This window comes from Pseudonaja textilis, chromosome 1, assembly GCF_049901715.1.
Source record: "Pseudonaja textilis isolate UNSWEBS1 chromosome 1, rPseTex1.2, whole genome shotgun sequence".
Lineage (NCBI taxonomy): Eukaryota > Metazoa > Chordata > Lepidosauria > Squamata > Elapidae > Pseudonaja > Pseudonaja textilis.
Window position 1 is genome coordinate 207,195,206 of NC_141990.1, and position 13,703 is coordinate 207,208,908.

The 13,703-nt window shown below is 40.6% G+C and overlaps 1 protein-coding gene across 5 annotated transcripts in view; it reads left to right on the plus strand.

The window, feature by feature from the left end:
• ZRANB3 (zinc finger RANBP2-type containing 3) overlaps positions 1 to 13,703 on the plus strand; it is a 60,028-nt gene that overhangs the window by 14,028 nt on the left and 32,297 nt on the right. The window contains exons 1-6 of one of the 5 annotated variants that reach the window (XM_087920323.1): positions 5,343 to 5,604; positions 7,026 to 7,204; positions 8,747 to 8,978; positions 9,485 to 9,570; positions 10,871 to 11,042; positions 12,065 to 12,193. In XM_087920323.1, coding sequence (XP_087776449.1) covers positions 7,026 to 7,204; positions 8,747 to 8,978; positions 9,485 to 9,570; positions 10,871 to 11,042; positions 12,065 to 12,193 — 798 coding nt within the window. In that variant the 5' untranslated portion in view covers positions 5,343 to 5,604. Of the gene's footprint in view, positions 1 to 5,342; positions 5,605 to 7,025; positions 7,205 to 8,746; positions 9,043 to 9,484; positions 9,571 to 10,870; positions 11,043 to 12,064; positions 12,194 to 13,703 lie in introns of those variants that run through there. The other 4 variants (XM_026714608.2, XM_087920324.1, XM_087920326.1 and 1 more) reach the window with 4 other exon arrangements.

Here is a 13,703-nt window from a genome sequence, read left to right on the forward strand (position 1 = left end):
ATCCTTGCCTGCTGAAGTAATTCCTTCAGTGTGGTGTGTTTGTTTTTTTATTTCAAATTAACTTTACTTTGGGTGCGGACTGCATTTACTCACTAAACTGTTTTCTTTAAGAGTTTGATATCCTGCCAAGGATGATTGGACATTGGGACCAAGCTGGAGGCATTAAAGGGACTTTCTTCTATTTTTGTGACTTGGCTATTTTTGTGTCATGCCCCGGGGCATCACACAGCCCAATCCAAGCCATTCCTACCTTGGTCCGTGCTAGCCCTGTGCCTCAAAAAAGATCTGCCCCATTTTCAACTCCCTCCCCACCTGACTTTCACAAGTCAACATCCTTGGCACCAAAGCTAGGATTGAACTAGAAACTGGGGCCTTCAGCAGTCTCAACTAGCCGCCAACACCTAAGGGCCTCTACTTCAATACCACCATTAAGGAGTGCCTCCTCAAGCATACAGCCTCGTCCACCCTGTGCTCTACAGGCCCTACTGTTCCCAATTGACCTTTCCCATTTTTGTCCTGCTGCGGCCAAGGTGTGCCCAACCTGGCTCCATGTGAGGCAATTGCTAGCCACACCAGGCCTTCTGAGGCGGGTCATTCCTTCTCCAAACAGCATGCACTATTCTCACAAGCCTTCTTCAGAAAGCTTCTGAGGACTTCCTGAAGCATCACGAGATCAGTCCATACTATTTGGAGAACAGGCCAAGCGGCCTTGGCAAAAAGGCCTCGCATGGCCAGCACAGGGCCAAGTGTGGGGAGTGCCTCACCAGCAGTGGAAGGAAGATGGGGTAGGGCGTTTGAGGTAGCTGGGGCTTGGCAATGTGGCATCAGGGTGGGTGGCCATGGTATGGGGCTTGAAGTGCCACTCTTCAGCATCAGCACTATGGCTAAAATAGAGATGTGGGGTTTGCAGCAGTTGGCTGAAGGCCCCAGGCCTGTACTTCAAGCCAACATTGCTGACCCCACTATGTAGAATCATTGTTATTGTTGTTTCATAAGTCACGTCCAACTCTTTGTGATTCCATGACCATAGCATGCCAGCCCCCGCATCCTCCACTGCCTCCCAGAGTTAACCCAAATTTGTATTCATTGCATCCATGACACTATTTACCCATCTCATCTTTAGTGAAGGCAAAGACGACGTCCATGATCTTGATAAGTTTAACCTTTTATTAACTATTAAATGCTAACTGGTTACCGTGGTAGCCGCTGAATGCGTGGATCGGCTGACAGAAAAGAGCAACAGCTGACGCAGTCTGACAGCTCCCTTTATATCGCTCGCTGTCAGATGGCTCAGCCAATGGGAACAAACTTCAGTTCCCACTCAGCTCCGCCGAACATAACACCCCTCCCACCAGTCAGGCGCATGCGTAGTCATTGAGATATGCGGGGCGTTGTCTAGTCTGGCTGGACCTACGCAATTTGGCTTGCCTGGCTGGTGAAGAATGATCACTTGCAGGCCCTGCAGTCGTCGACAGGGGTATTGCTGGACCCTTCTCCATAGCTGACTCAGAATCAGGTGGAGGAACTTCGAAAGGTGGGTCGACCTCTCGCGGAGGCTCGTTGACAGTTGTTGCGTGCCGGCCAGCTCGCTATCTGCCAGGTCCTCCGGGGTGTCTACTCAACGCCTTCTCACATGGTCTACATGTCGGTGCCAAACTTGGCCGTCCAACAAACTTATTTTATATGATTTCGGCCCAGTGACTGCCACTATTTTGCCCGGCAGCCACAATGGATTACCCACAAAATTCCGGGCGTAAACTAAATCCCCAACCTGGAAAATTAATTCCATTAAAAGAGTCTAAGGGAATAATTGGGGCATAACTGGGGTGGAGTCTGTCCATACGGTTCCTCAACTTCCGCCCCATTAACAACTCTGCTGGGGAACGATTGATGGGGGTAACATGTTGCATTAACAGATACTTTGCCAACTTAGAATGCCAGTCCTTGCCCTTTAAGCGCCCCAGCACTTCCTTGGCAGCCTTTACAGCTTTCTGCTTGGCCATTAGAAGCCGGGTGGTAGGGCGCAACAAGTGCATGTCTTATGCCCCGGTGTGCCAGGAACAACTCAAAATTTGCTGCGATAAACTGTGGATCATTGTCCGATACTAGGATGTTGGGAAACCCATGGGTTGCAAAAAGGCAATCTAACGCTTTGATAACCATATCTGATGTAGTAGAATGCATGAGGCTCAACTTTACCCACTTAAAATATGAGTCCACAAGAATAAGGAAGATGCGGCCCTGGAACAGCCCAGCGAGGTCGATATGGACCTTAGCCCATGGAGACTTAGCAGACTCCCATTCACCAGAGACAGCAGCTGGAGGGGCAGCTCTAAAGGCTTGGCATGCCTGACAAACTCTAACCTTTGTGGTGATGTCAGAGTCTATGCCAGGCCATCAAACATAGCTCCAGGTTAAAGCCTTCATGCGGGCCATTGCTGGGTGGCCCTTGTGCAAACCAGTTAGTATCCTAGGTCTCAGGTGGCTGGGAACTATTTCCCTGCATCCCCACAGTAGGCATCCCTGCTGGGTGGACAATTCATGCTGCTTTGCTCTGAAAGGTAGAAATGGGGCATCTAAAGAACCTTCTGGCCACCCCCTCCTCACCCAGTCCAATACCTGTAAGAGAATAAGATTGTTAGATGAGGCTTTAGCAATGTCCGCAGCCGTGACAGGTAATTGATGATCGTCAATCAATAGTATCGATGAGGGAGGCGCGAGGTCTTCGATTTTGTCTGGCAAGGGGCAACGGCTTAATGCGTCTGCATGTTCAAGGTGCTTGCCCGCCCTGTATGACAAGGTGTAGGAATAGGCAGCCAGTAATAATAATGTCCAGCAGGTCATCCTATGGGACAAAACAGGGGGACTCTGCCGATCACCAGACAGGATACCCAGGAGAGGTTTGTGGTCCATCACTAACTGGAAGTGATGGCTAGAGAGGAACTCGTGGAACTGTTTAACCGAGGCAACGGCCACCAAAGCCTCCTTATGAATTTGGAAATAATTTCTTTCTGTCGTTGACATAGTCCTTGAAAAGTAAGCTATTGGGGCTTCCACCCCACTTGGCAATATATGAGCTAGGACAGAGCCTATACCAAAAGGAGATGTATCGTGGCATAGAATTAAGGCTGTCAAATTGTATCAAAACGCTGTCGGATGAAAGCATGGCTTTGACATTCAAGCAATAGTGTTAAACAGATAGGGAAGCAGAAGACAAGACAAGATGGCTACCCAGGGGCTCTGCAGCTACAGGTCTTGTGAAGAGAAGACTGAATCAAGAAACTGCAAACCCCAGGAGTAAAAGTAACAAGTAAAACTAAAGGATAGATGGGGAGAAAGGCATTTTTCCCCTTTCCCCAGACCTGAAGTGTAGGGAAAGTTATTCTAGATGTGCCCCTCAGCTACAGGCAAGCTGTGGAAGAGAAGAGCCAGGAAGCCTAGCCAGGAACACACAGCAGGAGAGGCAAAGACAAAAGTCAAGACTTTGACAGAACAGAAATAGAAAACAGACGCCAGAATCAGATAGACAGATTGAACTATGTGGAAAAGATTATAGTGATATAGAGAGTAACCATAGAGATATATTCAGAGTTGTTTTATGATTGAACTACATTTTTAATTAGCACATGGAAGAAAGACTGCTTAAATAAAATCATTCTTCCTATTTACTTTTGTCAGCCGTGTGTCTTAAGTTTGTGAGCTGAAGAATAACTTCTTGCCTTAACCCCAATTAACCCAGTTATCCCCAGTTAAATATTTCCTGGTTTTGCTTTAACTTGGCACACCATATCTGCTAGGCCATGGTTGTCCAAACTTTTGGCTTGCCTGGGCCATTCTGAATGAAAAGGAATTATCTTGGGCCGCATATAAAATATATAATATGGTTAATGTACATAAATAACAAACTTCCATTATTTGAAATAGTTTTTATTATCTTGTGGGGCTGTATTACTAGCTGTCCAGGGCCACATGGGGGGCCACTGGTTGGACACATCTGTGCTAAATGCTTAACAATGAAGCTAGTCCTTACAAGCACATAACTTTCCTGTATTAATACCTATAGTAAGGAAACCTGGGGGTGGGAAGGAGAGAGTTTGAAGGGCTATAAAAACTTGCCTAATGAAATGGGTGGGATGCAAATATTTTTACTACTGGTTCTGTGGGTGTGGTCATGTGACTGGGTGGGCGTGGCTTCTTCTTTTTTTTTTTTTGCACAATCCCCCCGCGCTCTGGTTTTGTTTTGTTTTTTGCCTCCTGGGCCTCCGGGAAGCCTCCTGGGAGGCCATTTTTGCTTCCAGGAGGCAAAAACAGCGGGGGTGGGGGCACAGCCTTAATGAATTTTGATTGATTATACTGAAAGGTACAGTTCAGTATCACCTGCAAATGCTAAAGCCAGCAATAAGTTCTTAAGATAAAAGATATATAGGAGGCAACATTAAACATACAGAGGTAGTTCTCTTTTAATGACTATTTGTCCATGATTGTTGAAAGTTACAACTGCACTGAAAAAAGTGACCAATGCACTTACGACTGTCATCCCCATGGTTACATTGCACTTATGACTATCATCCCCATGGTTACATTATGATTTGGTTGCTTGGCAACTATTGCACATTTACGATAGTCACAACGATCTGCACAATGATTGCCATTGTGACCTTTGCAACCTGCTTCAACAAGCAAAGTCAATTGGGATCCTGGCAGGAGGTTGTAAATCACAATTCCGTGATGTCTAGCTTAATGACCACGGGTGATTCTTTTAACATGCGCAACTCAGACTGCTATTGCAGAGAGGTCACGTGATGTTTTGCTTAGCAGTGGAATTGCAGATCTCAATTAGAGTCGCTAAGTGAGGCTACCTGTGTATTAGAGATACAGAATAGTAAGATATGAAAACAAGGTAAAAGTGGATTTTAAAGAATATAGTCCAGATAATAGCCTTTAGAAAATAATTAAAATAAAATATAACTTTAGTTATAAGATATTGGTTTCTGATATAGATGAAGGCACATAATTTTCTCTTTTTTTTGTGAAATAAAAGTCTTCCCTAGCCATTAAAGGGAGATACAAAAAAACCAAGTTTCCAGTGCTTTGTGTCTTTATTGAATCTGGGCCAGTCCGGTTATTTTTAGTTCAAAAAACAACCTGCGACAGATGCTTTAAACTCAAGATAAAATGCTAAAGTCCTTTCCAAAATGTACTTTACTATTAATAGTAATAGTGCCTGCCCAAGAGTATTTTGGAATGTGGTTGCTATAACAGATTTAATAAGCTAACAACAATAATGCCATAATTTGGGTATGGGCAGTTCTTGAGACTTCTAGGGTTGTCGATGTTATACTGTTATTCTGCAGACTACGTTGGCTGCAGATTTGCCTCTGGGTACACAGTTCAAGGTATTAGTTATTACCTTTAATGCCTTTCATGGCATGGCTCCAGTTATCTGAAGTGCTGTCTCGCTCCAGTGGGATTGGCCCACCCCATCTTTGCTGCCAGATGAGGCATGCTGCAGACCTTGTCAGTCAAGGAAGTTCGGCTGATGGGGCCCAGGAGAAGAACATTTTCTGTTGAGGCTCCTGTCCTTTGGAACATCATACCCCCAAGGTGAGATCTGCAACTACCCTTTTGACTTTCCATAAGAGCCCAAAGACCTGGCTCTGCCAGTTGGCCTGGGACCCCAATGGAGGTGCACCATTCTGAAGGTGATGTTGGATTAGGAAAGACTACACCCCTCGCTGTGTACTTTGGTTCCCCTCCTCCCTATCTTTTAACAATATTTATTACTGTTGTTATATTTTGCTTTATTATTTTAGTGTGTAGTAGTTATAATGTTTGTAAGCCACCCAGTGTCTTCTCTGGGTAAGTTGGGCAGCACATAAATAAATAAATAATTTGGAGAAGAATAGGCATGCTGCTTTCTTAATAATTTTGATGCCTCCAGTGGAATGCACATTTATTTTGTTGATTTTGTTAGCTACACATATTGTGGAAGGAATGGTTCATTTCACTGGAGAAATATTCATGAATGTATTCATTATCACTCAATTACCACATTTACAATAACACCGGTTTAGTTTTAGAGCAATAGTGTGAATGAAGATGACAAAAGAACACTCTCTCTATGTGTGTGTGTGTGTGTGTGTGTGTGTGTGTGTGTTTTCTTAAGTTTTTGCGGGTACTTACATGTATGGTATTCAGCTTTGTTCGGGTATTTTCCTATTTTCATTATAGTTGTGCTTTTAAAGTTGTAGCAACGTTTCGGCAGAATTTCATCTGCCATCATCAGGCTTCTGTATTGTATTCGTCTGTGAGTCTCTGCCGAAACGTTGCTACAACTTTAAAAGCACAACTATAATGACATGGGAAAATACCCGAACAAAGCTGAATGACATACATACATACATACAGTCTTTTAATTACATACTAGTATCTATCTATCTATCTATCTATCTATCTATCTATCTATCTATCTATCTATCTATCTATCTATTATTTGCTGCCAATCTTGTAGCCAATGACTTATATCCAGTTAAACAGCCATAGAATTGCAAGAGAGTCTTCTGAGTGATTGGCAACAAGTTGAGCAACAATTAACAAAGGGTTGAAATAAAAGGATAATTTTCACAATGAAGGGAGATAAGAAGTACAGCCTTTCAAGGATCTGATTTGGGTTCATAGTTATTGTACTAGTTTGTAAACAATTTAAAATTAGGCTTGTCAACTGAGTGTGCCAAATTTGCAGATGACACAAAACCATTTAAGATGGTGAAAACACAATCATACAGTTTAAATCTTCAAAGGGGTGTCCCAAGCTTAATGACTAGAGTGCTAAGGGACAAATGTAATTTTTGTTACTCACGTGCACAAGTAGAAACACTGATTACTTCACCATTATTTCGTACTGAAGCTGGTAGGTTGGTCAGCTACTGTTGCACAACCCTAGAATATCTGTATCTAATTATGCCCTTAGATGAAGTCCTATCACGAACAGTGCATTTTTCTCCTTTCAATTGATTGCATTTTAGATGGGTTTGGGGAAGACTATCCAAGCAATAGCTGTATCATACCACTATAAAAATGAATGGCCTCTGTTAATAGTGGTGCCCTCATCCCTGAGGTACCCTTGGGTTGATGAAATGGAAAAATGGATTCCAGACCTCTGTCCAGAGGATATCATCGTTGTACAAAATAAAACTGACATTTGGTGAGTGATATATTAGCAATGGCATTATTTTTGAAGTGGGTACCAGATGGTTTAATCTCCTTTCTTATTAGACAGGACGGTACGTACACTCTCAGCTCTTACAACAGAAAATGGAAAAAAACCTGACATTTGTTTTGAAGAATTGGAATTAATAAACTTCTTCCCAATGCTGGAGCGCTAATACAAAAACAACATAATAAGCTGGAAGACAGAATATGAGCTGTGTTATTCCCCCCCCCCCCTTGTTTTAAGGCCCTGATTGGGGTTATATCATACAGTTTTCTAATCTGAATATTTTTTTCTTGAGTTTTTAAAAGAGATGGGCCAGACAATGGCTTGAACTGTTAATCTAAAAAAAGCAAGTGGAAAGCATTCTTTGTCAGTAGCGATGGTTACTAGGTGAGAGGAGGGAGATAGGAAGCTCTTGTTTGTGTGGTTGATATTAATTATATCTTGCAATTAAAAAAAAAAATCCTTTTCTGTACTCGTTTTCTTCCTTATTGTGTTGATTTTCAAAGACTTAAAAGGATTGGGCGTGCATGCTGCTGTAGATAATGGGTTGAAGACTCCGGTTTCTACAAACACACAATGAGTTTCTTCGCTTCCCAAATTGGGGTGCTATGTTTTAAATGTTTGAACTCTTAGCCATCCCTTTGGAACCACCAAAACATGAGGGGAAGCTGATACAAGCACTATCCTAGACCAGGGGTGTCCAACCTTGGCAACTTTAAGACTTGTGGACTTCAACTCCCAGAATTCCTCAGCCAGCTTTGCTGATACAAGCACTATCCTAGACCAGGGGTGTCCAACCTTGGCAACTTTAAGACTTGTGGACTTCAAATCCCAGAATTCCTCAGCCAGCTTTGCTGATACAAGCACTATCCTAGACCAGGGTGTTCAACCTTGGCAACTTTAAGACTTGTGGACTTCAAATCCCAGAATTCCTCAGCCAGCAAAGCTGGAATTGAAGTCCACAGGTCTTAAAGTTGCCAAGGTTGGACACCCCTGTCCTAGACACCGCTGCCCTCTCAGCTTTCCAGTTAGTATCAACTCTCACACCTACACTCACCCACACGTAATCTGGAGACTTTGCAGGCTCACTGGCTAAAATTATTTTTGTTTTTTTACTATTTAAAAATAGCTCTTTATGACGATCACCTTGGTAACTATTTATTCTGTTCATCGTAGGATGAACTGATTCAATTTACTCAATTTTGTTTTAAAGAAATTAGTGGCATATTTGAAACGATGCTTTTGAGCCCACCTCAGTTCATCTTATGCCTTAGTAGCGATCACCTTAAAGAGATTAATAAATATTGGCCATTTAAGAGAAAGAAAGAAGCGCTTGGCACTTAAGATTTTTAATAGCAACTTGGTTTTTTATACTTGTAAATTTTCTGAAGCCCTTTGAGTTGATAGTTTAAAAACTTGTTTAAATATAAATGAAATTATGCATGAGGCATACATTCAAGCAATAGGTAGTTACAAATTAATGTGAATATAGTTTAGTCACTGTTTTTTTTGTTCTTTTCCATTTTCTAGGCAAATACCTAAAAGCAAAGTGACTGTCCTGGGTTACGGCCTCTTAACGTCAGATGCTCATGTTTTAATAGATACTTTATGCAAACAGAAATTCAAAGTAGTCATAATTGATGAGTCCCATTACATGAAATCCAGGAATGCAGTTCGTAGCAAGATTTTGCTGCCTATTGTACAGAATGCTATTCGAGCTATTCTCCTCACTGGAACTCCTGCATTAGGAAGACCTGAAGAGGTTCTGAAAATCACTTTTAAGTTTCAAAACCTATGAAATGCATGCCATGGTGAAACAATTATGGGTGGGTGAGGATGTGCTTTGGGTCTTCAGGCTTCTCTATCCCTTGCGTGTTCAAATTCCCTTTCTCTCTCTGATTAGTGGTAAACATAGGGTTCCTTTAGATGTCCGATTTTTAATAATGGTCTGTTACAATCATAATTACTGCATGTTTTGGCACTCCAGAGTTAATGCATGCTTGAAAGTGATGGGAAAAAATTAAGAGGAGGGAAGAGTGGTTTAATTTGAATTGTTAAAATGATTTTGGACTAAAAAGGCTGGTTCAGTAATGCACCTCAGACATTACTGATGCTGTTTTGGGAAGTACCATTGATTTTACCTCAATAATAGATTATGTTATACTGATTGAAGTCCTAGTAAGAGATGTCCTGGACTGAAGGTGGGTTTCAGTTAGGATTTCTGACTTAATGGGCATTTTAAAAATATTTATTCTTGTATTTCAACAGCTTTTCATGCAACTTGAAGCACTTTGTCCAAAGAAATTTGGCACATGGACTGAGTATGCACAAAAATACTGCAATGCATATGTCAGGTAGTGACTTCTTCATCCTTTTATACATAGATGTATTCATTGTGAACAGTTTCAATTTGGTATAATGATTAAGCTATAAGACTAGAAGCCAGGAGAGTTGAGTTCTACTCCCACCTTAGACATAAAGCCAATGGAGCCAGTCACTTTCTCTTAACCCTAAGAAGGAAGCAGTGGCAAACCATCTCTGAAAACCAGGGAAACTTCAGGGATTCGTCCAAGCAATCTCTGAGAATCAGATATGATTGAATGGAAAGGGAAAAATCATGATGTAATCTTGTAAACTGAAGTTAGTTCCAGTATGCAATAATTGGAAGAACAATATTTATTGTACTAACAATAAGCATTACTTGTTATCAGATATGAGGAAATAACAGACCTGTTAAAAACCTTAGCTTAAAAAGTTTATTTTTATTACTTCAAGGTAATACTAGAAAAGGTTTAGTTAATTTGTTACATAACTTCACAGTACAAAATGTGTAAGTCTAAACTTTACAAAATAAAATTTCTCCCTTTTCGCTCATAACTCATATAGTGCTCATATGGATGGGATTTCTGGATGTGTAGTTTTGGGGTTTTATTGTGGCTTGGAAACATTCTGTCCAGGATTATTTCCAAACAGTCCTATATCAATGCACTGGTTCGTCACATATTCTACTGCAGCAGTCCCCAACCTTTGCAGTTTGGCGGCTTGGCTGAGGGGAAGGCGAGAGGAACCAGGGCCACGTTAGCACTGGGCCAGTGCGCACGCATGTGCGTGCAGCCCAATCTGCGTGAGCATCAGGTGGCGCGCATGTGCATGTAACTCAACTTGCCCAAGTTGAACTCTGTGTGTGTGTGTGTGTGTGTTGGTGTGTGACATGCTGTTCATGTGAGTTGAGTTGCGCATGCATGTCCCTCAGCCCAACGCTCACACGGCCCAGTTGCGAATAGCCACGGCCTGGTAGTGGGCTGCAGCCCAGAGGTTGGTGATCCCTGTTCTACTGCTTTGATTTGAGTCATAGAACTGTGGGACACCATCAGACTCGAGACTTTCTGAGCTGTCATAGCTTTATTACCATTAGAAACAAAATATACAGGCAAAACAAACGTACTATTTGAACCCACTATATTAAATTATAACTTTGCTATTTAGCTTAAATGTGTATCATAAAAATATTGAAGATTTGGATGAATGCCGTGGGTATATTTTATTTGTCTCCTTTGGAAAGAAGCTCGTATGAAGATATATATCTAATTTAATAAGAAATAAATGTTACGGTGTTTTAAATTATCTGTTCTATTTTTATTGTTTTTGTTCCAGATATTTTGGTAAAAGACGACAGTGGGACTGCAGAGGAGCTTCAAATTTAGATGAACTGCATGAATTACTTAGCAACGTAATGATTAGGCGAATGAAAAGTGAAGTTTTAACACAATTGCCACCTAAAATTAGGCAACGGATACCTTTTGATCTTCCTAAAAATACTGTTAAAGTAAGCTGATATTAGCATGATGAGAAATACGTCAATCATGATCTATTTTCATAGGTATAATGACTTTGGGAAGTATACAGAAGCATGGCCATGTTCCAAAAGTTATCACTGAGTGGTTGCACAGGTTGAGTAGTTCTATTCAGTTTTGCTATTATAGGGAACCTGACTGGTTCATTGTAAAAGAAGAGGTCATACAAGGTAAATAGAACATTATTCTGACTTAATAGAAACAGCTAAACTGGCAGTGGAATATTATCTTGTGGTGGAAACTCTGATAAAGTGCTGATGATAAATAGAATGTGGACTCGAGGATCGAGGCTCTGTTTTAAATAGTGTAGAAAATATGCATTTTCCCAGGATAATCTAGTTGCAGAAAATGCAGTTATGTAATTTCCAGGAATTCTTTGGCAGGTGCTGGATGAGTGTCCTTACGGATTCCAAAAACATCTTTCCCCCTTTTTCTCCTTAAATCCAAAGGCCCACACAGCCCTAGCAACTATAGCCAGTAGCCAAAATTTGAATAATAAAATTTACATTGCATGTTCAGAAAAGCATGCAGCATATATGCACATCACAGAAAAAAACAGTACAATGAGGTGCATTCTGATTCCTTTACATTTCTAAAATATTGTGGTATTCATGACTACACAATACATTATCTGAGTAACGTACACAAAGAAGTATTTTAGCAAGATAATATAAAAACAGGACTGGGAAACAATTTATGTAGCCATTTTGATTCAAATAGTGTTCAAGTTTTAAAAATTTTCAAAAAATGGTTTATTTATGATTGAAATAGAATGAGTTATGCTTCCTATTTTGTTATTTTTCTCTCAGTCTTTTAGTAAATTTCCATACATGATAGGAATTTATCAATGACCACACATTGCATTGACATAGCTAAGCAGAAAAGGTTAGAGTCTATTGTTCTTTATTGAGAAAACATGGTAATGATTCAGAGACAACGTAATTGTTTTGCCTTTTCGCATTTTAGCCTCTAAATGTTGTTTCCTCCTATGCAGGAATTAAATACTAGCTTTGAAGAGTGGGAGAAGTTAATGAGGGCTTCAAATTTAGACTCCACTAAAGATGACTTTGTCCAAGTGATGAGTCTAATTACACGTATGTTTAAGCAGACTGCCATTGCCAAGGTAATCCCGAAATGCTTTGTGAATGTTGTTAAAATGTAGTAGCTATTTCTGCTTTTTCTAACGACATAACGCTCAGCTGGGTAAAGATGCTCATTTTATTTGTTTACTGATTTGAATTTGCAAGGCTGCCCAGCTCTACAACAATTCTTGAGTGGTGCATATTAACAATACCAGCAAAAGACAGATAGTAGCACTGATAAACCAGGGGTGGGATGCTACCGGTTCTGCCCAGCTCTATAGAACTGGTAGCTCTGAAGAGCAGCAGACACCGAACCGGTTCTGTGTCTGCTGCTGTTTGGCCCACCCACCGACCCAGGCTCTTAACTGTCCTTTATTTGCTGTTTTTTCAACCGCATGCGCACACAAAACATAATCACCGAACCTGTAGTAACACCAGTTGAATCGCACCCCTGTGAAAACCCCAAACCTCTGGGTGGGGGAACAAATTCAACCATCTTATCTTCCCAAATACAGAAGGCACACTACTTACGCAACCCAAGGCTTGGAAGACAGCCATGTTTCCAAAGACCTTCAGAACACAGTCAGGGTGGCACCACATTAATTGGGGGAAGGGGAGGAGATAGTATTCCAGAGGATGCTACAACAAAAAAGGCACCTCTTCCTGTATTTCTTGGGAATTGGAAATAATATAAAGTGGTATTCTGATTATAAGCATCCAAGTTTTTATAACAAAAAGATTTTGAAAACCAGAAAGAAATCTTTTTCCATCTGTACGATGCCCAGATCCAGCAAAAGTTTCTATGAATAGATCTTTGTGGGAGATTTTCGTTTACCATTCGTCATTCTCTACTGGTCCTAAAATAAATTCTACTTTTAATTTGTCCATAAACTGCCTCGTCTTAGTATATATTGTCAAAAAGGTAGTTAAACAGTATATTTTATTTAAGGTTTTGTATGATAAAAAATATATGTTCTGACATTTATCTAGTAATAAATGATTCTTAGCAGCAGCACTTAATTGTTAACACAAAATGTTAATTTCAGGAAGTTTGAGCGGTAATCGCAAAGTCAAACTGGACTTTTCTTAGTTTTTTGTACTGCATGACACAATCCTTCAAAAGACCAACCTGATTCTCTGAGAATCAGCTCCTCTGGATATAATTTGGGATATAGTATATTGGATTGCTGAATAGGCAGGGAACCAGGAGACATTTCATTAGTCTTGGTTGAATTGAAGAATTCCTAATCATGGTTAAGTAGAAATACTTCCATTCAAAAAAACATTTTAATCCAAATCTTAAGAGATTGTAAATTCATGTATTCAGGAATTGATGAGCCAGTATGATGAAGTAGACGAACCAGTATATAATAACAATAGATTCCATCGTTTGCTTTTTCTTAGCCTGAATCTACATTTGATTACATACATATATTAAAAAAGAAGTTAATTGTTTATTTATAAGGTTTTATTTTATAACTTAAGATACCTGGTATTTCGTTGTTGTCTCTTTGCCTTTCCTTTTCTCAATGACAATAAGATTCCAACATG